The sequence below is a fragment of the Chaetura pelagica genome, unplaced genomic scaffold, assembly GCF_000747805.2.
Source record: "Chaetura pelagica isolate M959 unplaced genomic scaffold, ChaPel_1.0 scaffold433, whole genome shotgun sequence".
Lineage (NCBI taxonomy): Eukaryota > Metazoa > Chordata > Aves > Apodiformes > Apodidae > Chaetura > Chaetura pelagica.
In genome coordinates this window covers 510,854-538,195 of record NW_009952574.1, presented here as the reverse complement: position 1 = coordinate 538,195, position 27,342 = coordinate 510,854, and the positions used below count along the sequence as shown (strand labels likewise).

Here is a 27,342-nt window from a genome sequence, read left to right as displayed (position 1 = left end):
TAGAGGTGTATTTTTAGACATGCTGTATAAGTTACTAGCAGATATACCGATGAAGTCAATTGCATTACTTTGGGCTTGTGCCTAGAAACCCTAGTTTCCCTTTCCCAGTTTTCAGGGGAAATTCATGATGACAAGATTCTCCATTGAACTCAGATGAAAATCCGATTAGGTAAATATAGTGTATTCCCATTATAGCTTTTATATTGACAAGTTCATGAAACAGCCCATTTAGCTACATTCATCATTGTATGAGAGAACACTCATCTGTTTTGTGGTTATTCTGTGTTATGCTTTCCTTCTTTCTGCAATTCTCTTTCTCTTCTGAATCTCCACTTTTATTCATAGGCCCTTGCTCTAAAAATGCCAGTATACCAAATTAGCCCTACAAGCAGTCACAGAAGGAGGAAATAGAAGTCCATTTCCTCTGCCAAAGTAGAAAGCGAGACGCCAAGAGTAGACTTTGGCTTCACAGGGGAAACCACAGTTCTGAGAGGGAGATGTTCCTTGAGGATAAGCCACAGAAACCAGAGTGTAGAGCAGGGTGCATGACACAGTGGATAACACACTGTGTTTCAGTGCCAAGAGCAGTGCTCAGTGGTGGAGGTGGGAGATGAAGCCATTTCAGAGATGACTGCAGATTTCACAGTCACTTTCTAAAGCAGCATCAGTGTTGAAGAGGAAAAAGCGACGAGGCTAAACTTCACCAGGCAAGAACAAGCAGCATATGTTAGGGCTGCTGCAGTGATGGCTCTTCCTGTGTTTCTGTTGTAAGCTCCATTTTTCAGGGGTTTATAACTTGCTCATAAAAATTTACTGCAAGCTATAATTTGGCACACAGGGTTCCAGCCTGAGAGCACACTGCTTTTCTTATGTAAACTGCATTTGGTTTATTGACGGGCCTGTTTTCAGATTGCAAGAGAGTGACGAGTGAAATAGAAATCTAATTGTTTCAGAAACTTTTTCCCCTTTTTTAATACTCTCTAGCCCCCAAACAGCTTTAAACATCTACTGGTGCCTTTGAGTATTACAAAGAAGTAAACTAGTTAAGAAATTTGTGTTTAAATAGTGGCTACTGTGCATATTAGGTAATCACACTTAAAGTGTATGTCTGTCAGCCTGAACTATCCCAGTGCAGCTTTTCATCTCCCTAGCTACAGGAATGTATTTCCTCACAGCTGAAACAGAGACCTCAGATAGGATTAAATGAAGCAGCTAATGGTATAAAGATACATATAGCAAGACTGATTGTGATTTCGGCCAACAACCTGCCCTTCCCTGTCATACTTCTGCTCACAAGCTGACATCCTGGAGTTCTTAACCCAGCCTTTCAAATGCCATGGAAGAAATGTTGAAATTGCAAAGTAAAGTGCTCAGAAATTGAAAAAGATCTATAGTGAAAGCTCTAGCCCATGTTCTGATGCATGTGTAATTCTGCAGGTTGGTATTACACGCACAGAACTTTTGGATTCCAGTTTTATGGTTAAAGTATCACAGAAAATACCAGTTTTATTTTATACAAACCAGTTCACATTTTTAATCCAGCTTTACTTAATCTTATTAAGTAAAAATATGCTAAATGTGTGTCCAGTTTTGCAGATGATCCTTGCACATCTTTGAGAACTTGGGCTGAGCAGGGTGACCTTTTGAGGTGGTTATTTGGTTTTTCAGTATCTAAGCCAATGTGAAGTAGTATCTTTCTTGACAAAACACACTTCTAAAAACATATTTTGAATGTTTTTGTAATATCCATGTTGTATCAAGGAGAAGGGAAGATTGGCATTTTAGGAATTCAACTGCTGGAATCTCCTGGCTGTTTCAGTGGACCTGTTGAACAGCTGGTTGTATCTGTCATACCTGTCATAATGGAGATACTGAGCTTGGGCTCAGTGGATAACTCTTATTTCAGACTTGAATTCTTTGCATGGAATGTCACAAAAATGAAGTGCTATGAGGTATCAGATCTAACTCTTCCTAGATCTAACCCAGAAAAATGAATTTTACAATCGCAAAAGGTGCTTTTACTATCACAGATTATTTGTACTCTCATGAAGCTTAAAACTATACTTGTACCTCCCACCCTGACTGACCTCATTTGAGATTTGTCTTGGTTAATTCAGGATTCCTGTTATACCCTCAGGGATACAACTTCAAATACCTTTTTAAAGGAAAAGTTTGGTTATATAGGTACATACCAAAAAGACGAAGCAAAGGAATTTTTAGGCTGTGTGTGGTCAAAGTACTTCAGCAAATCAAGTGGACAAATTACTCTGCTGCCATATCTGTTTTTCTTGGCAAAAGGTTGACAGTCTTCTGGCATCCTGTTGCAACTGTCCTCCGCTGTTTGTGATCAGACTTCATTCTGCAGATTGTGTATATGTGTAAGTAGGGATTTGCCAAGCTAATTTGCATAGCTAACATTAGCGAGGCTCTTCTTGAAAGGTAATAAATTACAGCTGCTGCAGCCTCTGTAGCCGTGTTTGGGAATCATGGCACCTTGCCATTTCTTCCACGTGGGGACAGCTACTGCAGAAAAATTGTATGGATTATACCCGTAGCACTGATGAGCTGGAGAGAAGATGAAAGTTGGTTATGATAAAGTAATCTTGTCTCCTGAATTACAGGAGAAGGCTTCTGGGATTTTGGGATTGTGGGATTTGGAGGGGCAGCACAGTTACTGGCATGAGGGAGACGTGGCATAGAGGTGAATCAGTTCAGCTCAGTTGGTTTTGCCTGTCTTACTGAGGAGTGTCTGTTTCTGCTTCTGTGACTGCTCTCATGAGAAAATGTTCTCACTGACCATGCTGTGTTCTGCCATCTCCCAGCTCCTCAGGTATCTTTGGGGGGAAGCTGCTCAAGGAAGAAGGGTCAGGCAGTACTGGAGAGGCAGAGAAGTAAGACAGAATGGGTGTTGGTGGCTGAGCCTGTCACTACCAAGGGGTTGAGGGACTGTAGAGGGATAGTGAATGAGAGTGATGAGGAATTATTGTTTTAAAATAAATTAAATTACACACAATTCTGCTAACAGACAGATGAGATTGCTGAGTGGCTAAAATGACACCTTTGAGATTTAAGACATGAGGAATTCTGGTGCTAATTATGTCTAGTTCACTCTTCTGAGATTAACACAGGAGAGGACAGGGATGTGTAGAAGTTTCTTAGCAGTTTTGATCTCTGTCTAGGCACAGGAGAGACATGACTACAGATCTATATGCTAGTTCCAGCTGTTGGACGCCACCCCCACATTGTTTTATTAACAAACAGAACAAAACTAGAAACTTGTGAGCCCAAAGGTCAGTGAGCCCAGAGCTGGTTACCTACTGACAGCTTGTCTGTTCTCCAGAAGATACAGTTCAGGCGAGCAGAAGCATCTGAAAACCATGGAAGAATGAGTTAATGTAAGTAAAAATGAGAAAATACATGGTGCAGACAGACTCCAGTGCAGCCCCAACTGTCTGGCAGGAGCTGGCAAAAGCCACTGGGCCTTCTCTCCATGCCCTTTGGGCGCCTTCACCACCACAAGAGAAGCTGACAGGATGAGAAGGCCCATTCCCACAGTCACAGAATGATAGAATGGTTTGGGTTGGAAGAGACCTTAAAGATCATCTAGTGCCACCCCCCTGCATGGGCAGGGATACCTCCCACTAGATCAAGTTGCTCAAAGCCCCATCCAACCTGTCCTGGAACACTTCAGGGGAAGAGGCATCCACAAGTCAAGGGAGGATGTTTGATGTTACCTTTGCCAGCCACTCATGTTCTATTGTGGAGGGAAGGTGGGAGCTGCAGGTGTTCCCAGGGCTGGCCTGATTTCAGTGCTGAGCTGTGTGAGCTCAGTGCATATGCTGGCCTCTTCTTTTATCCTGATCCCTGATAGTCAAAGGCAGGGGCAACATATGGATGTTACCTTGCATATAAAAAACATCTGCTTAAAACAGTCTGGTGGGTATAGACAAAGTGTTTGAGAAATAATGATAATGTGATAGGGTTCATTTTGTGGGCAAACCTCAGCCTTTGTATATGTGACAAGCAGAGGTGACTTTTGTTCATTGCAGCTCACCTGACTTATATTTGCTATAACAGAAAAGCACACATTCTGCACAGGGGCCGAGTGTGGCTTCCAATACTATGGGCAGAGATAGGATGGCTTTGCTGAGTAGTATTTTTTCAGTTTTCCAGAGCATGAATTGTTACCTTCTGGATGCTTGGGTTTTTTTCCTCTGAGCTTTTGGGAATTTCACTCTGCTGTTCATGTGATACTGAGGAGAGAGCACTAAAAGATGTTGTCAGCAAATACTAGGGGCACACAGAATGCTGTTTATTTGCAAAGATTTATGTTTGGATAATCAGATGCTCTCTATCCTTGCCTTACTCAATGGAATTCCCAACATTATCAGGACTTTAAAAAAAAACAACAACTAAGCAGACATTTCTTATCTGCCTCTACTAGAGGATGTGATGCCTATATTATTTAATGTATTTTAAAATACATGCAGCTTTAAAGGCAAAGGAACTGCTGGTTTCTGTCATGGCTTCATAAGTGCTTAGAGTCTTTTTTAAGAAACAGTTCACTTTTTTGTTTTTTGTGTAGTCATGGAGGATTTAAGAAGGAAAATGCATTCAGTTGCACTGATAAAGGCCCTCCTGCAGATTACTGTAGGTTTAATTTTTAATTTTACTGTCATTATTTCTTAGAAATCCTTTTTTGAAGTACACGTTGAAGTTTGTTCATGAATGCCTGTGTACCTGCAAAAGTTTAAGCTCTTAAAAATGAATAGAAATTGTAATAGTAAAAATCTCTTATATTTGTATAGAGTCTTATTTCAACAAGTCTGAAATTGCTTGTCTGTGGAGCACCATGTGCAGGACCTGGAGGCTTCTGGCAGTTTAGGGTAGGTAGAGAGGGCTCATACAGAGCTAAGGACAAGAGCCTTACACGAGGCTCCAGTTGTACCGGGTAAATGGTTATTTACTCAAGAGATTGGGTTGTGATTCTCTGTGCTTTCAGTTAGCATCCCGCAACCTCAGCTGGGCTAGTCCATTGCTGCTTCAAACATAGTTTCAGAGTGCCTGGGCTTTCAACAGCAAACAGGGTTTAAGAAGTTCTCTCCTACTTGGTCATTAACACACCAAGGTCTGCATGTTTCTTGGCTCATCTTTCCATTACCTGTGTTTATGGAATGTACAGTTTGAACTGAACAGACCCTGATTAAAATTGCTGTTCTGTATTTGTGATTCGGATAAAATGTCACTAAATCTAGTGACCATGGAGCAGTGTTGGGGTTCAGCTACATCTTTTCTTGCTATCTCAAATAACCAGCCTGATGTTCAATATTTAATTTAAGAGCAGAAAAGGTGATAAAACTAAAAGACAGGAATTTCAATCTCTAGGAATGGTGACCAGTCTGATACTTTTAACATATTCCTTAGTAGATCTTGCTTTACAGCTGCATCTGGGACCAGTCTTTTTATGTTCTTTATCTCTTTAATTCCCTTTTCATGGAGCAAAACAAACTGGAAATGAAAAACATTGGCTTATTGTATTCATTTAAGGACATGCTAATTGAAAATTATTGCTCCGTACTGGGCTGGATTAAAAAATATGTACATTTCTCTTTTACACATAAATCCATTAAATACTTCTGTTGAAATAGGAATTATGAGGTCAGAGGGAAGTGAGATAAGTAAACCAGAGACAGGTACTTAAGGGGTATCCATACAATGGGCCAAATTCCTGTGCCAGCTCCCAGATTGTTTGGCACAGATCTACATTGCCAGAATATGCATTTTCATTAAAAGCAAAACAAAACAAAGTTTTGAGCTTTTAGACAAAGATAATTAGGAAAATGTGAAGAAGAAAATACTTTTTTTTTTTTTTTAAGAAAAAAAGAGAATATATTGTATTTTCTTAGGCACATTTAAAGCTACTAAAACAGAAGGTTTAGGTTAACCTGGAAGAGGATTTGATGGAAGAATTACTTCTGCTGGTTCAGTTTCTTTCTCAAATGAACTTGTTATGGTAAGGAGAAAGGGGACATATAAAAAACCTTAATAAGTAGATTTAAGAAAAAACACTGATGGTTTTTAATAACAATAAAATAAATATCCAGATTTTGGACTAAAGTCTAAATGTATTTTTTTCATGTTCTATTACCTGAAAAGCTTTAGTAGAAAGACCTTCAGATTACTTAAGAGTTTGGGGCTTTTTTGGGGGAGGATGTGGTGATAGGAGACGAAATGTGTGTCATGTATTGTTGCATGCTGGTAGTATCAATCTGAAGGATTAAAGTAAAATAAAAGACCAGTTAATATTATAAATAAACCAGTGTAGTACATCACAGAGAGTGTATGGCCCTGGTGTTATAAGAGCACACACTTTTCCAGTTAGGAGTGCTGTGTGCACAGGGTATAAAGTCCCATACACAACAGTAGATCAAAGAACAGCAGTAACTGTATGTTTCAATTGAGAACTGTTTCTGACAGATCGCAGATGCAGAGCAATAAGCTCCATGGCTAAATTGCCAGTTATTGAACAGTGGCCAACAGCAAAAAGTGGGTCATAATGGCTTTTCTTTACTATGCAGAATTACGTGGGTTTATCTTGTTTATCATCACCATTATTATATTGCCATTTACATCCCAGATCACCTACCCAGCATTGGAAGGGAATGCAGTTTGGCCAGCATTCTGTTGAGCCTAGGGTTTAGAATTTACAAATTTTTTTCAACTTCTCAGTAGGCATTAAAAGCAACAAAAACCAAAGTTTTGACTTACTGTGGTCCCTGCCTCCAGATCTCCTTTCCTCCCATAAACGTTAGCATGTATTTGGAGCTGGACTGTTGTATTTGGCATTAAAACTTTTTGGTTTTGTTTGTTTGTTGTCACTTATGATATCAGATGAAGTGCCAGTGGGTTTGCATCTGGGACAGCTGTGTCAACTTTTTACTAAGATTCCAACCCCGTAACTTAAGGGGAGAAAGGCAGAATGTCCTAGGCAAAGTGGTGAGAGCCTGGCTTTGTTGACATTGTGTATGGACCAGTGGACTTTGCATTTTTTACAGGACCTTTCCTGTGCTGGGCTATTTGTCAGTGGGTTTATACACAGAAAAGTCCTGTGAGTTAGCAGCCAATTCATCCTTGTCTGTCTGAGATGGAAGAGCTGAGTAACTTGACTGTTTGAACAGGAAAGGATTCACAAAACTTATTTTCCAAAAAAAAAGAAAAGGTGACTTTTCAGAACAACCTGAAAATGGATACAACAATGACATGCTTTTGGTAAAAGCAAAATAACCTCTTCCCACTACTAAACTTGGCAGCACACATACTCCGAGCGGGTCCTTCTTCATCCCTGTGAGGAAAGTTCTCATGGTCAAATCAGACCAGCAGCTACAGCTGCCTGTTGCTGCCACTGAGCCCTGAATGCCTTTGAGGTCCATGGGGTGAGCTGGCTCGCCTTGCAGCTGATTGTCAATCCATTCTGAAACCAGTATTTCAAGTGGTGGAAAGAGGAATATGGTGGTTGTGCACAAGGAGCAGAACTTTGGAGTAAGAAGCTGCTGCTTCCAGCCTGCAGTTTTTCAGAGTGGACCTGTTGCTGATGGCTCTGCAGAACGAGGTCAGCATTCTGCCTGTCACCCTGTCTGAGGTAGTTGTGCTGGTGTAATTGCAGAGTAGCTGAAATGGTTCTGGGGAGAATGTTTTTTTGTTCTCATTTACCCCTGGAATATTTTTTTTTTGGTCTCTCTGGAGAAGTGAAGCTCCCTACCAAGGACTTGTTCTTTGCGTTTTGGTCAGTTCGTTACATACTATGGGGCCATGCCATTGAATGCCTTGTAGGAAAGAAAGAGGGCATCCAAATTGCAAGGATGGCTCAAATTCATCCCATAATCCTAAGCAGAGAGCAGGATAATGGCAGAGCAGGCTGGATGGATAGCCTGTAATGCTCAGATGTATCACATTTTTGTGGTTCAGTTGAAGAGGTCACAGCTGAGGTCATGACTGGCCCATCAGGTTGGCACAGTGTCTCCAAAGCAACTAGAGATAATGCAAAATATTCTTCACAGATGCTGCTGTGGGAAAGTATCCTTTCAGCCATGGCTACATGACTATTATTTTCCCTTTCTTTTTTCTGCCCTGTGCCAAGAATGTTTTAGACACTGAGAAAACTGATATTAATGGTGAGGGCAAAGGACTCTAAGACGTGATTACAGACTTAATTAAGGCTTGAACCCACTGATCTGATTCCTTTCCCTTGCAGTGTGACAATGCAGCTGATTTGCAGGGAAGGCCAGCCATGGGGAGAAGATTATTTTACCCAATGCTCCTCCTCAGTTGGCCAAATCTTTTCTGTGCCCTGGTGAAGGTCCATTTCCTACCACCATTGACAATAGTTGGCCGAAGTTTAGTGTGTGTGGCTTTTAAGGGTGAGTGTACAAATGTGTCTCTGGTAATCAGGTGGCATAATCCTTTGTGGCTGAGTATGTCCTCCATGCTGTTCTTGTGCCAGGATGTGCTTTTAACTTAGAGAGCCTGCGGGCGGTACTCTTAGGTTTAAAAACTGTAATTTTGTCATGGTAAGTTTTGAAGGAAAATCATGTGTTAGTCATGGTGAAAAATGTCAATGGAAAACCAAACAAAATAACAAAAAATTGGGGTGTGTTTTGTGCTGCCTGACATGGGTATTTTTGGTCCATGGACTTGGTTGATCCTAAGCAGAACTAGGTTTGCATGTCAAAATCAGGAACATGTTACTCGTTGTGAACGGGACTCGGGGGCAGAAGGAGTATGCTGTACCCTTTTTATAAATGCTTTTGTCACCATCTTTGGCTCTAATTTTATTATCCTTTCTGTTTAGTAAGCACGATCTGCTGCATGGCTTGCTCAGCATTTGTTCTGCTTCCCCTGTATTGCTTTTTTGCACTGCTCTGTTTTTCTTGGTGACCCCACAGTGATTTCAGTTGACTCTGTTGAGACGTGGCTGCTCCACTTGCTTAGCTGAAATAATTAGATTTTATCTCCCCACACCCTGTCTTTCCCTGCCTTCCAACCCCATCAGGCTGTGGTCTTGTCCTCCCAGAAGTCATCCTTCTTTTCTTTGTCTTTCCAAACCATATTTTCTCCACCAAATTGAGTTCAAATTTTGTCCTGCCACCAGCTGTTCAGCTGGGAGATGCCACAGAATTCACACTGGCATCTTGCTGACCTGGCTGTCTGTTAGGCCTTTTACAACCTTACCTCCTCAGGAGCTCTCCTAATTTGATTGTTCTCTGAGATCTCCTAATGGTCAATAAGTAGGCATGTGCCAGCAGCACATGTCTGAGGATGAATGGGCTCAGTCACCTTCTGGAAGGCCTCAGTGTTTATGAGGAGGGTGTCAGTGACTGAGATGTTTAACTCTTGCACTTCATGATCTTAAGGTCTTTTCCAACCAAAACGATTCCATCATTCTAACACATAGTAATCATCTAAACATTACAGAGTGGTGGTAAGCCAGGAAGCAGAAGGTTTAATACCCTTTTCATACTGTTTGCTTGAACTTTGACAGGTCTGGATAGTCTTGATACACCTGCATCACATGCATCAGCCCAAAAGTTTTTTAAATTTCACTTTATCTCCACACCAGCTCTCCAGAGCAGCAAACTCTCCCATGTTCTGTGAATAAATCTTCCCTTTACTAAGTTTTAAATTTGTCATCTTTAACTTCATTGCATGCCCTTTTGTTCTTCCTGTGCCAGACAGGAAAGATCCCATGACATTTTCCCTGAGACCATTATTTTTAGAGGCTGTTCAAGAAATCGCCACTTCTCTCCTTTTTAAAAATAGTAGTCCAGCTTTTTCAAAGTCAGTATTTTTATCTACCCTGCTGCAGTTGGCTAAAGAAGCCTCACAGAAATGAAGCCTGTGCTCAAGTGTACAGAAACCCTTAGGCTGAGTTCTGAGTAGCTTTTATTTACCTGGCTTGGTGGGAAAATGTCAGGAGATGGATGAGCTGGATATTTGGGCTGTATACACATAGTGGCTCCTGGTGAGGATTAGGAAAGGCATTCTAATGGTGATGAGCTGTTCTGAACATCAGGAGTCTATCACTCTGGCTGTGCTTTAATGGTGAGTAGGCCAAGGTCACTTAACTAAAGAAGTTGTTTTGAACATCTGCAGGCCCCTGTATCAGCAAGGTGTTTGTGCTGTCTTCAACCCAAGTCCAAGTGTTACTGTAACAAACTGCCAATGAGTGGCTCAAGACTCAGCTTTTAATGCAGTTTTCTGTAAAGATTTTCTACTGAAGTTTCCCCACCAGTTCAAGAGAGCCTGTTTTAGGCTATGCAAAAGGCTCATATACTAGTGAGTGGTTTTAGAGATAAATTCTCAAGTCAGTAATGTCTTGAAGACATTCAGCATGGAGAGAATGGTCCTGTAGTGCTGATGTCATATCATGTAATTGGTGAGGTCATGTGTACATAAAATCATGAGAAGAGGCAAAACTAGTAGGCCCACCACTCACACACCTTTTATTTTCCTTGCATGTGTTTTCCACCTGCACATTTTGCCTGATTGCTCGTTAGCTTCTTTGTAATTAGGAGCTAATTAAAAAGGCACCAGCCTCCAAGTTTTAAATTTAAAGAGTTCCTATTTCATATGCTCGCTTCTTGCAGTGAGAAAAGAACACAGAAAGCTGACAAGGAGGAGCATAAAGGGTTTTTTTTCTCCTCACAAAGCATTGTTCCAGGATTGTTTGGACAGAAAGCAGGACTGCATCTCTCCATTCCCACACCTTTGGCACTTCCAAGACTGCAACCAGTGGGAGAGGAGTTTTGACTAGGAGGGATCAAAAAAATCTCTTCCCTGTGCCCAAGGATAAAAGGTAAAAAAGCAAATGGAGCAGTGCTAGGCAGAGGCTGTCTTTGCCTCCTCAGCCTTCTCAGCTGGAAGCACAGCATGCCCATTCCACCTGAGGACAATGGTATCAGCATTTGGCCTGGGCCTGGGGCATGTCTCTGCACCATGAAGTGCATCTTCAGGAAGCTTGACAGTGCCCTTGCTCTGGTCTGCTCCACAGCTGGAAGCTCACTAGCCCAGCTGTGGTGGTCTGTGCCTGAACTAATGATCTGGTCTGAAAGGCAGAAGGGAACTCATGCCACTTTTTGTTCAGGCTGGTGTAGATACACCACAGAGGACCCCCTTGCTCATTAGACCTCTCCATAGAGCAGGTTGAAATTTGATGCACGGATCTTTTCTTTAGTCCTTAGCTGCAATTCCTGTTCAGTCTGGAGAGCGTTTCACATCCAAAGAAGCACTTTTGTGCTGAGAGCCTGTCTATTTTTCAACTGTATTCATTGGTCTACTAAAAGGTACTATTTCTTCCTGCAAAACTTTCCTCACTGTTATTGTGGGTTTTGGCATATGGAAAGTTGAAGTTGTTTTGGACTTTCTTCTAGGGAGAGAGAAAAGGACACGACGTTTAAAAAATAATCAGTTTTTGGAAAAGTTCTAATCATTCATTAAATGCCAAAGTTTATTCTCCTTTTCAAAGAATGCATTGTGGTCACATAGATCATCGTGCAGTCAAAGCAAGTTTACTTCAGAAATAACCTCTTAAACAGAAAAAATATCTGACCGTCTTATTTTTTGTTCAATTATGAGGTGACTGGAGAAGAAATAGAAGAGGAAAGGTAAGGTTTTAAAAGATGTACTGTAGATTAATTCGGAGTTAATTCTCAGCCTTTACTCACATAGAGCATTGTTTGCAAAAGCATAATGGGAAGTGTTTATCAGAATTCTGTGTGAGTAAATGATGGGTCAAACAGGGCCAAAATTTTTGAATAAGAAACCATCTGTGAGGATCTGATGTGAAAGTGCTGGTAGAATTGGTCTAAAAACAACAGAATCTTTTCTGTGTTAAAGCAGAGACATGGAAAGAAAGTTCTCACAAAGCCCTGTAGCCCAAGACCAGTGAAAATGAGTCTTTCCTCTGCAGCTTTACGAAGAGCAAGGCTGGGGCCATTCTTGTCTGTGGAGTGCACATGCACTGCAAAGATCTCAAGGTGCTTTAGAGAATTAAAGCCCAACAAATTAAGGCTCACTACAATCCAGAGAGAGACAAATGTGTTTGTATCCCTATTTTGTGGATGATTAATGACTCACAGAGAGAACTCTTAAGTGCTTAAAGCCTTGCTTTAAATTTGGAAATGCAGTATTGTAAGTACTCAGACTGAAGGCTGTATGTTGCCTATGCCCTTGAAATAACCTTATTCATCTGCACCTGGAAGTTGTTCTCCATCCACAAAACCCACTGGGGCTATTTAAAGCCAATTCACAGGTGTCTGAAATTTTACATATAGAGGTGTGAGACTATTTAAAACATATGTGCAGGTGTTTACATTGCAAAGTGCAGGAGCAAGTCTGTGCACGTCCAATTTAAGTTTCATGTTGAAAGCCAGGGCTACCTTAAAGGAAGTCCAGGAACAGGTGGCAAGGTTGGCACTTTCCCAAATATATCAGAAAAGAGATAAACCATTCTAGAAAGAGCTTATTTTTATGCTAAAGAAAGTGATTCTGGTTGCTTGGTTGACGTAATTTTTTTTCAAGCATCTAGGAGAGCATTTCAGAGCATAAAGGTGCATTAGCAAACTACCTGAACATGATTATAAGGGTCTGGCATTCTCTCCAGTGCTATGGTTATTGATCTTCTTCCAGAAGGCCTGATTCTCCAGAGCACTGCTCCTTGCTCAGTAGCTTTACACCAGGAACTGATGAGTTCAGGATGGTCTGAATGCACCTCATGAGATGCTCTTGGTGTTGCACAGTCCCTGCTCATTAGGCATTTCAGTACAAATAGTCAGAAAGGGGGAAGGACTAAACTGCAGAAAGGAAATAAGTAATTTGCTTAGGGTCACCCAATCATAAAGCAATGAATCTCCCTCAGCTGACACTGTTGGGCTGCTGGCAGGTCAGAAGTGATCCCTTAGGTAGATCTCACAGACAGACAGGAGCAGTAGGGATGCTCAGCATGGCACCACTTGCAACCATGGTGCTCCTTCAACCAGGCATTGGTTGTTCAGAAGTGTACTAGGGGTGCTAATGGCTTCTGGTTACAGGGTTTTTCAGAAATGTTACTGCTAGTAGCTGTTTTGTCTAGTTGGAGATGGACAGTTTTATAAGCTAGTAACTTCTCAAAAGCTGTGTGGAGCAGACCAGTGAAATGGGATATCTAAAAAGATGTCCAGGAGAAAAGTTAGTTTTCCCCTGAAGTCTGTGGTCTCGGCAGATGCCTAGCCTGACACCCTGAGGAAGAAGCAGCACTCTTTTTCCAGCTTCAGGAGCAAGGTGGATGGGCCAGGTATGCATCTATGGCGAGCCCAAGGCTGAAGACAGTTGCCTTGCCCCTCAAGTGACAGTGAGGACCCAGTTGTGGAGGAGAATGATTAAAAAAAGAGAGTTACAGTCCCACACACCTCATTTATCTTGGTTAATCTCTTTAGGAAGTGAGAGGAAGAGCCGTACAAATACTTGGTTGTCTTAAGTGCACATAGAAGAGGCAGGGACAGAAGCTTTCTTTGGATTTGGAAATTGGGGACTGTGTGATAGTCTCCTCCACAGCCTGTGTCCCTGATAGAGCAGAGTCTTCTCTTGTTTTCCACACCTCAGTAGGGGCTGGGAGAACTTCCCGGTTGGCCATACGAGATCTCCTGTGAATTGAGTAGCTTCAGCAGCAGCACTCAGGAGAAGCTCAGCATACTTTAAGAGGGGCCTCACAAGGACTTGAAGTTATCCAGCACCTTCATCACATCAGCCCTGGATGTTCTCCAGAGGCAGGAAGTGTGGAGTAAGCATGCAAATGTAAAAATGAAACAATCGGGCCCTGGGAGGTTTGGCTTGGGTGTGGCCTGAGTTCTGCCTATAGTTTTGGGTCATTTCCTCCTGTTTTACCCAAGATGCTTTGGCCCACACTTGGCCTTGGACTCCTCATTCTGAACTTCCAGTGCAGGACTCAGCAGCACATTTCAAGATACAACTGCTCTGCCTGCTGCTGCTGGTATCTGGGAGTGTCAGTGCTCCAGGAACAGTGATAGGAGGCATAAACAACTTCAAAACCAAAACAAACTCCTGCTATCAGAGTCATAAGGCGAGCTGTCCAACACAACATTGGTCTCTGATTTTTTATTTAATTTTAGAAGCTGAAACTTAATGTTTTAATTTTATATTATTCTCAACATAATGCTAATTTGCTCCAGATGTCCACTCAGAGCAGAAAGTTGCCATTTTGCATAGAAAGCATGTGCGTCAGTGATTTATTCCAAATAGCTTCTATTTTACTGCATTTCATTTTATTCTCAATGAAGTACTTAACAACATGTTTCTCTTTAAGAATCTTACTTAATCATATGGATATAATTTCTTCAATTTACGTTTTCAGTTCTTTAGTGTGGTGGCCACAGGGTGTTTCTTAACCTAGGAAGATTAAATGCACATGTTGAAAGCTGCTTATATTTGATTTTGAGGCAGTTTCATTTCAAAGTCTTTCACGTAAGGTACAGAAGTGATTGTGGTTTCCTGCTAGGTTATGGGATGGAGGTATAACTCTCAGGAAAACCTTGCAGATACCTTCTAAACATTGGATAATCATGCATGACAATAACATAATTTCATTTCTTTCAAAACTGTGGTCTACAGAGAGTGTTTAAGACTTTTTTTATTGGGGTTCAGGAAAAAAAGATTTAATTTTCTTGTCATTTCTGGGCTACAGTTCAACATTTCAATTTAAAACCTATTTCCGTTGAGTTCCATTTCCAGTTTTCCCTCAAAATATTATCTTAGAAAATGTCTTTTCTTCAGTTATTTATTTATTTAGCAGCATATTAAAAATTATGTGAGACAGCTCAATGTGGAACCTTTGTTATTTGAGCCTGGCTCATTCAGCCATTCCTGTTCATGGGTTGCTATTGGTCGAGTATGTCAGGAATGTCTTTTGGCAGTGTCCTCTCCAGGAGCTACGTCATGTGTGTAGAGCAGCTCATATGAACGAGTCAGTGTGGAGATGAGGCTGATCTGAACCTAGGAAGCAAAATCCAGGAAAGATTCTTACTCTTCTTTCACTTGAAAGCTGACCCTGCATGTGTCGTTTGTATTAAGACAGGATGCTTCTGCAGTGGCTGCACAGTCTAAGCCTAACACACCAGTTTCCTCTTATGTCAAAACCTGCTCTTCTTCCCTTTTAAAAATAATTTCATCCATATAATCTCTTTTCCTCTTAGGCTTTTAGATGGCAACCTGTAACCATGGATTCTAGATATCATGAGGTCGTATCATTTGCCGGTCTGGTTGTTCCCACCTGAAATGGTGTTAATCTCTGTTAATTTACATTTTCTTAGTGCATTTTTTTTTTAAATCTTCACTTCGTTTTTCAGAACTAACCTTGCTATTATTCTACAATTGTTTCAGTTTATTACACTGAATTGTTGACACAGCTGGTAGGGAGCTAAGTGCTGTGGTTTCACACAATAAAATTTCAGACAATATGTGTAGCTCTTCTTTTTCATACGTATCATTTGAAAGCCATATGATTCACCAATATGTGTTATTGTTAGCCACCCATGTGGGATACAATCTATTTTAAATTAGTGAAGTGACTTGCTAAACTCCCTGTAAACAATAAGACTGTGGGAAAACATTAAGTGCTATTCAGAAAAGAACATTTCTATACTGCCTTTTATCCAAAGGATCCCACAGAGCTATAGAGCATGCAGGGACCTGGCACTGCTGGCACGCTGTCTGCTCTTCAGCAAAGAGCTCATCTTCACAAAAGGCTTTAGAAGGCAACTCTACCGCTTAAAACTGGAGCAGGGGTTCATGAAGATCATAACTACTCACACTAGTTCAGTGTGCTAGACATAGTAAGTGAAAAGTAGCACGTGGACTTTGGGGTATTTGTGAGCACCATCTTGATTTACCATCTCCTTTGGGTGCTTAGGCACAGAATCCAATGCAATTGCTTCACAGGTTGCTGTGGATCAGCCACTGTAACTGCTGAAGCACATGCACTTAGTGCATGGAAGTGTGAGGTAAGAGGAGTGAGCTCAGCTTCTCACAGAAGGCAGCACATTATCTTGGATTAACCAGAGGGAAGGAGCTTAGATACTGATCATTGTGCAGCTCAGCTGAAGCGTGGTAGTCATTTACAAAGTGCAAGAACAGAATGGTGTTTCCAGACTCTAAAACATGGCTTATGCACCAGTGCAGTGCATAACCAAGCCTGGTCAACCATTTGATATTGGCAAAGCCACAAAACTGACTTTCTTTGAAACAGATGAGGTCCTGAAGCCATTTTCCTAGGAATACATCTCACAGATTTCCCTTCTTGTAATGAATGTGGCCAAGCGAGATGAAATGAAAACACAGCAAGACTAGAATTTCTGATGAGGAAAATCAATGATCTATGTCAAGCAGCATACAAAAAGTCATATTTACAACAAAAAACCACATAGATGGGTGGAAAGTGACTTTGCTGGTAATTTTCATCTTTTCTAAGAGAGAATTTGGTTGTGGTTGACAAGTTTAGTTAGCTGTAGCCAGCAATTTCCAACTGTAGATCATTTTTCACCCACAGGATCCTCCTCTGATCTGCCAAGGACAGGAGCCACTTTGTTGGCTGTGATGACATATGACAAGCTATGAGTGTAAAACACATTTATTTATTTATTGGTCTTGACAAAGATATGAGCTGGGTTTCCCAGGCTTAGGGGAAAAAAAAAAAAGGAGTCTGGGCCATGAGTGGGAAGTTGGGGTGGACACTTAGTGTTTGCAGATGACACCGTATTTGTTACAGAGGGTTTGGCATATGGTTGTCTCAATCTTCCTGAGACAGACAGAGCACAGACCCAATCCAGGATGTTGATGCCTGTGGTGCATTGGAAACACTTTCTGTTTATAGACACACTGTTGGCATGTTACAAAGGCGAACTGGACTGTGGACTTACTCTTCCTTCATTAAAAAAAGAAAAAAATCTGAAAAAAAGAGGGAAGTTTTTCATTTCACTTTTCCATATACATGTTTGTTAGTGAGTACATTCAGAGTATTTCAATGACAGTTGATTCTAGTGTCTGATGCCAACATAACAACTTAAGATTATTTGCTTAATTCCTGAATATGTGCATTGTTTTTAGCAAACATTTTTAATTTACATGTTTATCCTGCCTCTCTTCAAATCTCCCATTGGATTCAGAATGTAAACCAGGACAGGCAGTTTCTCTTCCATTCTCTTTGCAGATGGCTCTTGAATCAGGAGTGAAAAGTGCCCCTACACGGGGTACAAAAGGGTTGATGAATTCCCCAGCATGCATGAATGTCCTACGCTGAAAGAGAGCGCTCAACACATTGCAGGAACAGCTTACAGAAGCAGGGTGTGTAATTTTTAATAACTGGGATAAAAACCCTCAGTGACATCTTTAAAATATAAACGCCTTTTCTTGTTTCTTTTATTTCTTCCCCCCTCTTTATTTTGCCTTTTCATCTCTTCTCCTTTCAATTCCATTAAGCCTCATTGTACAATAATGTATCGCCGCGGACTTTTTTCAATTATGTTTTTGATTTTTTCCTCCCTGTTACTATAAAACTCCAGATGTTTTGAGACTTCATGGTTCTCTGGATATTTTTTCCTTTATTTTAATCTTCTTTTGTAACATGCCACACATGTGGTATTTTGGCCTTTTAAGATGCTACGCTGTGCTAATCAGGCATAAGTTTTGGGGAAGGGTTTTTTTGTTTTCATTTTGTAATGAACTTTTTTCTTTCTGGCTGTTGTCCTCTCTTCGATTCTTTTTATTTTTTTTACTTTATTTTTTTAACTGGTTAGTCCATATACATGGATTCTCTTCTTGTCCTGAAGCTGCGTTCATTATTTTAAGCAAATTAATTCTTCACTCTAAATTTGCAAACTTTTATACCTGTAAGTAAATTAGGAGCACTTATTCCATCTCGTGTGTCCATGAAATGCCTTCTGACCCAAACTGTTTGCAGTGTAACTGGCCTTCCAGACCAAAAAAACAGTCCATGACTAAAATGTGGGCCAAGAGGAAAAGATACAAGCAAGAGTGTGGGACAGAATTTCAGCAAAGTCTCAGCCGAGATAGTTGGAAACAGGTGATATGTTAGACACAAAGTGGAATTGAGATGTTTCCTTGGAAAGTGAGGTAAGACAATGACTTACTGATCCAGAGGAATGAAGTTTTGAAGTACATGTAGCAAAAGTATAATCTTTGTTAAAAAAATCTAAAAGAACTGGAGAGAAGCATTTTAATTTTAGTTATGGTTCTTTGTTGGCACAGCTGGAGAGGGGTTTTAATTGATTTTGTTCAGTCTCGATTTTGTCCCCAAAACAAGCAGATCTGGCTTCAGATATTAGGGCAGCAAATCTTGGATTATGGATTGTGTGATGTCCTTTAATTTCCTAATACCTTGCAAGCTATTAAAAAAAAATCCTAAATAGTTTCCCAGTTACACATGAGGAAATAGAGGGCCTGACATGCAGATTTGGGGAGGGGTATCTCTGCTTATTACCTGACCATACAAATTTTGCATTTTGTTTTTTAAGTGTTGCTCCATGCAATGTTATTTTTGCCTGCAAGCCACAATACTGCATTCAGTCCAACTGTGATGAGATTTCAGAAAACTGTTTGCTTGCCAAATGACATACTTAGCAAAACCTTATGGCAGAATTTGTGGCTGTCATGCTGCTGATAGTAAGATATCTCCAAACCATTCTGTGATTCTGTGAGCTTTCCTGGTTCACTCTCCTGTGTTGCAGCAAATGAATGCAGCTACCCCAGTTTTGACAAATGTTTATCCTTCTGCTTGATTAAAGAAGGATTACTAAAAATAATTTTAAGATTAGCTACTGGGTCTTGTGAAAATGATAGGATGCTCTGATAGTTTCCTGGATATTTTGTGTTTTGCTGGCAGACATATTGAAAGCTCTGCTTGCTCACTGAAGTGCTCCCTGAAGAGCCTGACCTACAGGTACTAGAAGAAATTAAATCCATGAATATTTCAGTGCTTTGAACAACATTCAACTCTTTCTTGGCAGATGATAATTTACAATTGCGTGAGCAAGAGTTTAGAGTGACAAAACATGCCAGTGCTTAGACATAGGCCCATGTCCTGATGAGCTGGTCTTCTGCATCTGGCATGGCAGCAGGCCATGAGAGATGATTGGCAGAACTCACGTAGAATGCCAGATATACGCAGGAACACAGGTAACACTACCTTGAAAAACCTAGAAGCCAAATCTAGGCTGCCTCTGTAGTCAGAGGAGAGGATCAAGCACCGAGCAGGATGTGTCTCACTGAGCTCTGAGCTGCCAGACTCATGCTGGGGCTCAAACAAGGAGGCCGTTCACGTTTTAGACAGTCCAGTGAGAGTGGAGGAATCCCATCTCAGGGCACGTTGGCAGGCAGGTGGCTGGGTTTTGCAGTCAGAGACATCTGTGTCTGTGTGGAAATCACCTTGCATGCAGAATCAGACCTGGTTGCTCTTGAAATGACTTAAATTAATCTGTTGTTAGGCCTTGTGTGGGCCAGGCCTGCATTCCTTGTGCAGCCGTAACTCCTGGTACTGCTGGGGGGGGGGTGTGGGGGAAGGGGGGAAGGAAAGTAGACTTAGGGTCTTAAAAAATTCATAAAATTGAAATAAAAGAGACAGCCCAAAGTCTTAATTCCGTGACATACGCTGATCAAACGCCTCCTCCAGGATTTGCAGTGTATTAGTACTTCCTAGTTTGATTTTAATTAGGAAATACACAACCTGTCTTACAGCATAAAGGACAATGTCATGCTGATGTACAATGTCTGGTGTCAGATGCTTGGTTACCCTACAACCTGAAGGACATACTGCATTTATACGGTGACTTACTGAGCTAGATTTTAATTTTTTCTTGTTGTGAACCTTTTAACCTCTTTTTCTCCAACACCAGCAACTGTACAATAGTCTGGCTGAAGCCCTACATGCTTTTTTTGGTAACACAAATAATAAAACAAGTACAAGCAATTGTCCCCAGGACTCAAATGAATTCTCATGTAAAAGTGTCACTTTGCAAATGTAAATAGCTCAGGCTTCAAAAAACCCCCACAGAAACTGGCAGATCATTTTTCTGTTGCAGGTATCTTCCATTATTTTGTTACCACTAGGGGAAAAAAGCAGCTTCTAACAATTTCAGTCTGTACCCTGGCTGTATCAACTGGGATTCTTCAGGAATTTGAGAGCTCAGTCCAATGGTTACTTTTTATGTACACAAATCGTTCTGTTGAGTTTAATAAAACTCCTTGCATGAGTCATGGTACTCATGAGCAAGTATTTACAGGATCAGTAGTATGGCTACAATAGAGAATTAAAAATTAATCCATTCAAGAGTTTTCTAGAAAAAACAAAGCACCAAATCAGATAATTTGGTTCTTGTGTTGGGTGAACCAACTAATGTGCTTAAGTTACTGAGATTCCTAACAGTGTGGAGCCTCAGATGCCTCCTGCCATGTCGCCAACATTAGATGCAGTGTGCTGTAAAACACTGATGCTATTTGAAGAGTGAAGTGACTAGTTCCTCCCCTCCAGAAGGGATACATATCCTCACAGGATCTTTTTTCTCGTAATATGTTTTTCAGTAAAATGTTCTCAATTTTGTAACCAGTTGGGAAGAAAGAGCATTTCACAATGTTCATAAGGCTTGTAGATGTTTTGACCAGACGTAAGATTTCCTATTGATAGTATTAAATGCTTTGGAATGAAATGTTTTGGGTTTTCCATCTGTAGGCTGTCTGAGATGTCAGCAGCCAATATGACCTGCTCTTTCCCTTTTAGGTTTATAAATAAAAGGCAGCTTGTTTAACTGATCTTGCAGCATGGAGCAGAGGTGTATATTAATGAGCTTTCTCTAATGGCACACTGGACCTATTTAGCACTACAACTGTGAAGGCTTCTCTTTTTCAGTCATAACTAATTTCCTAAGAAAACGTCAGTTACTGCTTTACCTTATGGTCTGAGCTGTTTAGTTTAGAGTTTATTTCTTCTAATCTGTACCACTGACAGATATTGTAGACATGACTGTGATTAAATACACTTATGAAAATGGTAAACATTTGATAATATAAATCCTCTTGGGAATATGCTGTTATTGCTGCATGGCAGCATTCTCAGGTGCATTCAAAGTATAATGTGGAAGCAAAGAAAAAACATTTTAAGCCATTATAATTATTAGATTAAACTGTTTTGCTAGGAAAATATCGATGTGTTTAGATCACTGTGGGATAATTTAGTTTTCATAAATATGCTTTTTAAATGCACTCTAGTGAGGTTTAGTGTAAAATAAAGATAGTGTAGGTATGTCCATATGGTAGTGAACTTAGTCCCATAAGTTTCTACAACATATTTTTTCCTGGTAGAAACCCTATCCTAAAAGCAGCAGTAGTTATAAAATCCAAGCAATGATTCATGCTATTTAATGTAATCATGTGGCATTGTTTTGTGTCTGTGCAGGCAGTGTCTGAAGCACACATTAACAACCTCCCAGCAAAGACAAAAGTAGTAATTGCAATATAATTATTATTTTTATTGATGACTTTGTTTAAGAGCTCTGTTGACATTTACAGACTTTGAGGATCACGCAGCGTTTCTTACAGTTATTCCAGGCATCAAACGTCAACAAAATGTTTAAGATTGTAGGATTAAGCATTGACAGATTGGGGCCAGATGTCTGGGAGATACTCTAAGTGGCCTTCTCAGTTGATCAAATAGCTCTTTCCAATCTAAAGCCCTTTGGAAATGGAATATTTGTTCTTTGTAGTTGAAGCTAAGACACTTCTGGGATTGATGGATCTTCCTGGACGTTATTTGAGGAGGAGAATGAGCACCCCATTTATCCAGGAGCAGTTTTATTTGATACATATATACATCGAATACGCTCCAAGTAGCAAGGGTCGGCGGAAGGGTTAAAAGTGTTGGTGAGCAGCAATGAAGCCCAAGAATTACCTGACAAAGTCATCCTAGCAGAGGTTCCTCAGCCACACAGTTGAAGTTATCCTGTTCCTGTACAACTGTACTGGTGAGACACTTCCACTTCTGGAAAATTTGGTCTCAGCAGTGCTGTCTCCACCTTTGGATTTGTAAGGAAAAACTGCAAGGGATACAGTCAGTAGATCGAGCAAGAAGTAACAGAGCTCAAATAGGTTTTCCTGGAGTCCTTCAAAGTAGAGACCTTTCTGCAGCTCTCAGTGAATTGCGTGTTAGTACCAAAAAAAGGTTGTTGATAATGGTAGAAGTATAAATCCCATTTGAATGTTGCTGCTTACATTGTAGCTCTGAGCATTTATGTTAGGGCCTGTTCCTTTTCTCCCTGAAGTCTTGATCCAGCATCCAGCAAACTCTGAAACTTATGTACTTTCATGTGTTTTAAATTAAACTTGTGTTTAGATGTTTTAGGACATTTGCCATTGGCATTTTTGCTACTGACATCAATGAGAATGGAGCTGGGCCTTTAATTAGTTTGGATTATTCTGCATACTTTCCTACTTTGCATTAGGCTGCAGATATGGAGCTGAAGACTGGTAATCCATTAGAAAAACATTCTGAGGCTCAAGATCCTCCATTCATGACTGATTAGCTGAGAAATCACTTCTGTGACCTAACGGGTCTTCCACGCCTGAGAAAACATGGAGACAAGAAGATCAGGTTGTGGAGTGTCACTGTAGTGATTCTGGTGCCAACGGGGTATAAAGTGTCCTAAGGGCCCTGTAACCAGGGACATTGCTGTATAATGTCCTCCTGGGCTGGGTTTATTGATGCCTGTATGTGAGAACCAGAAACTTTAGAGGGGTGAGTGGAGTACATAGAAGGAACTCATGACAGTCAGGGGAGAGTCTGCTCAGGTAGGGCGGAAGGAACAGCACACAACAGTTGAAAGAAAAAACTTGGTCTTGTTGCTCACCTGGGATTCAGGTTAGTTCCCAAAGTCCATCTTAGAGTCAGTGCCTCCACTATGTCAACTTGAGTCTGTAACACCAGAACGTAACAGTGAGCAATGCAAAACACCCTTCCCTTGGCCTAGCAGCTGGAAATTTAAATTATTTATTTGTTCTGATTTAATTTGAAACAGTGACTTTTGTTATGGATGCTATGCAGCATTTTATTACTGAGTTCTCTAATGAAACGGGTGCTTAAGAAGTCAGAATTGCTCAGGTTACTGGCTGTATAAATGCTGAGAACAGATCTGAATGATAGGGCTAGTAAAGAAAAGGGTGCAGAATAACAGCAGAGTTCCTTTGGATTGCTCTTCAAATGGATCAGGTCTTCCTGTAATAGTCCATGCTCATCTGCTCCCATGGATAGTATTTCAGATATCTGAAACCAGGTTCTTACCCTCCACAAATAGCTTCTCTTACTCTCTGTCTGTAGCAGCTAATTGTTACTGCCCACAGTGGTTCCTGTGCCAATTAACATCTAAGAGGACTCATCAGAAAACTTATTCTTTCTTTACATTTTCTGTTCGGACACGATGTCTTTAAGCATTCAGTACTTCAGACAGAACATGTGAGATATTTATAACCCTTGTATTATTACTGAGCTACACACCATGTCTTCAGTGACAGATTAAATGAGCAGCACAAAATGTTGTGTTTCATCCATAAATTTCAACAGATGTTTGAATGTTGGTTGATTTATTGCATATCCAACTTGGATCTTACACTGTTCTCATTGTGGCTGCACGTGGTTTATTTAATAGTACTTTACAACAATTTTTTATGACATTTTTCAGTTTGAAGGGTGCAACAAGGCATTTTCTAGGCTTGAGAACCTCAAGATTCACCTCCGGAGTCACACTGGGGAGAAGCCATACCTGTGCCAGCATCCTGGCTGCCAGAAGGCTTTCAGCAACTCCAGCGACCGGGCCAAGCACCAGCGAACACACCTGGATACCGTAAGCATGATTCCCTACTGGGAGTTGCACTGAGTTTTCCTGTGGTCCTTGTACACAATCTGTTCTGCAGCCAGAGGGTGACTTTTCCTTTTCAAAGGAGCATCTCAGAAATCTCAGCTATAGGCAACTCTACTTTTGTTTTGAATTATATGTGCATCGAGAAATTGAGAAGGGAGTCGATCCCAGACAGGCAAGTTCATCTGCCTTACTCATGCTGAGAAATGAGTTACTCAAGAATAGGTTACTCAGGAATAAGTTACTCAGCAAACTCTCTCATTGTTCATGTTCCAGTAAGAGGAGGCAGCAGGACAATAAGGTATAGTGTGAGCAAAAGCTGAGTCACTGCTGCTGTTCTAAATGTGTGTCATTGTCTTGCTTCCTCTCCTGTGGTGTTTCAGTAGTCTATTCTGAATGAATGCAAAAGCAGTTCAGACATCTCAGTGGAAGGTAAATGCATCGTAGTTTTGAATGTAATTTTGTAAAGGTAAAAATACATGTTTTAGAACTATATGAAATGTGTTACATACCCACCATCAGCATTAACTGTAAACACCAAATTCTTACGTACAGCTGGTAGACTCAGGCTCAGCTCTACAAGTCTCCTCACGAGTCTCACAGATAAGGTGGGAGCTTGTCTAGTGTCTTAGGCTCTGATAAAATTTAATCACCATATTATGGGGAAAGAAAGTTAAGTAGACAACTTTGTAGACCAGTTAAGTCCTCAGCATAAAGGTTGCAAAGTATAATAGGCTGAGTTGTTCCTTTGTCTTTTTCAAATAAGTGAATCTATGGTTTAATGTTTAGCCAAGTGTTTATGGGGCAGAACTTTTGAGTTTAATTGATATTTACTTTTTAAGCAGTTACACATTTCAGACAGTGCAGCATTAAGGAATGTCTAATGTACATTATGCCTTGCAAAAACAAACAAGTAAGAGAAACGAGTCAGTCACATTTTCCAAACCAAAGCAACTTACAATAACAGTGTTTTATTTATTTGAAAGTCAACCTGAGATATTTGAATTTGTAATTAGTTATAAAATGTGTCTCTTTTCAAAGTGGATATACTAAATTGGGCACACAGTTTTGAAATGTAGCTTCTTGAGTCTAATAGATATATTTTTTCTCTTAGCCACATTCACAAATGAAATGCCATTTATTAGTTTTGGGAGAGAATTTTAATGGTTACCAAAATAAGCAAAAATTCTTATATCTGTTGATCTGTTTATTATTGAAGACAAATCTCTTAACTTTCTATTTTGTTTTCTTCTCTCTTTATCTCTGTCTTTATTATCTGAAATGCTCATAAATCAGGAAAAAGGTACAGTAATCATTTTCTACTAACTTTCTTAAATGTCTAAAAACATCTTCCATGCTATTCTGTTGCAGGTTCTTTAAAACTGTTTCTTAGTCCTACCCCATGATAACTAACTTCCACTTACCTAGTTTAATTGAAGTTGGATGGTTTAGCTTAGTGTATTATCTGCTTATGTGAATGTGAAAAATAACAGGGCTACAAGATGGTGCTACTGTAGAGGCTGCACGTTGCATGAGATCAGGCAGAATAACTGCCTGGGGTGGCAAAGCAAAAGAACCAGGAACCTTCAAGGGTAGTCAGATTTTCATCTAGTTTCCCTATCACTAAGTTGAATGATTCTATCTCTAATTTGAATGACACCAATAATTTGAAAAAGACTGCTTTTTTTTCTGCTAAGAGTTTTGTTGAAGTTTTCCACAGTTTTTGCTCAGGTGTCAGTTTTCTGTGTTCCAGACACTCTCAATAAATCTGCTTTGCCCTGTAACTTTCTGGATAGGTGCTGTGTTAGCCTGCAAGGTCAGGAATTGGTGAATGATTCTATTATTCCTTTAGAAATTTCCTGCTGGTTGGACAGAGCTGCAATACTTTTCCTCTGGAGATACTTGCAAAGAAAAGGTGTTTATATAGACGGCTTATTCCTTATGGAGTGCATTTGGAATTGGTTTTAAAGCTTCTCAATGTAGGTCACTCCAGCATTTATCTTTTCCAAAGGAGGTTCTGTAAATCATTTCAGAGACTTGCTGGCATATGCTGGTTTGATCGAATCTCTACTAAATCATCTGGAAGTTGATCCTTCTCCTAGGGAGAAGCAGAACAAAGGGAACATATCTGTCCTTGTGGTAACAAGGGCATGTCATCACTCCTCCAGGGTAGAGCAACTTGTTTAAAGGACCTCACAGTCACTTCTCCCAAAGCCTGTGGGTTTTTTCCCCTTTTGTGCATCGTCTTTTTGAAACCAAGGAGATTAAAGAATGTGACACTGAGGTCACAACAAACCAGTTTTCTACCTTTGGGAAGACTCCTAAAGGACTTACTAGTCCAAGTGTGAAGGCTAAGGTAATCTTGACAGATGAGGCAAGAAAACAGAGAGAAAAGGAATGTTCTGCTTAACTAAAACTTTGTGAGCTTTGACATGCAGCTCTATTTTGCCATCACTTAAGTCAGTGGTTACTTAATAACAAGTGTCAGACTCCCTTTGTTCAACTTGGGAATTACACATTCATTTGGAAGTTGTACAGTAACAGAGAGACAGTGTTTCATTTGTTGGGAGCAGGCACAACTAAGAGGAGAACTTGGTGAGGCTTCAGTCATTGAGACTCCAGGATCAGAGGGTAAAATGGAGCATCCTTATTTATTTTTTTTTCCTGTGAGAAAAGTGTACTGGAACTGCCTGCCCAGCTCCAGATGGTTTTCCCAGGGAAGACTGCTGTGCCACACAGAAGTGGCAAATTCAGCTGGAAAGGTCTTCCCAACAAAATCAAGAACAATGGAATTTTTTTTTCTGTATTGATTTGCTCAGATGTTAATGTTTGATGCAGGTTGTTTGGTTAGGAGCTATAAAAAGAAAGATATTGCTGCTCTTATTCAAAACAGGAACTAGGTATGAAGGAAACCAAATATGTGAAACACCACAAATTTTGCTCTGCTGCATATGGAACAGTTGTTTTAAAAGCCATGTAAATCAGAACTCAAACCCAGAGTTCCTAAATTTGTAATTATACTGGGTGATCTCATGATCATTTTATCTACTGTAAAGACTAGGAAACAAGTCATAGCTCTTGAAAGCATCTCATTAGCAATTAATGCAGCCCAGTAATCAATATCCAACATGAGAGAGTATAGATGTGTCAGGGGCTTTCAGTGCTTGCACTGAGTGCAAAATCACAGCGATCAGCGTGATTCTGGTGTTTGCATCTTGTCTGGCTGCATGCAGAGAGGAGACAGGGCAAACACGGCAACAGCAAACAGAGCAGACAGCTCAGGCTTCACCCTGTCTCACAGGAAGGGCCAACCTTCAGTGCCCTGAATGCTGCCTGTGGAGATGCAGTGGGATAGGAAACCTTCTCCCTTTTCTCATGT

General features: G+C 40.5%; 1 protein-coding gene across 1 annotated transcript in view; it reads left to right on the top strand.

Annotated features, from left to right (window-relative positions):
• Positions 1 to 27,342, top strand: part of GLIS1 (GLIS family zinc finger 1) — a 104,765-nt gene that overhangs the window by 43,184 nt on the left and 34,239 nt on the right. Inside the window, exon 3 of the mRNA XM_009993562.1 lies at positions 23,787 to 23,948. Within this exon, the coding sequence (XP_009991864.1) occupies positions 23,787 to 23,948 (162 nt within the window). The remainder of the gene's footprint in view (positions 1 to 23,786; positions 23,949 to 27,342) is intronic.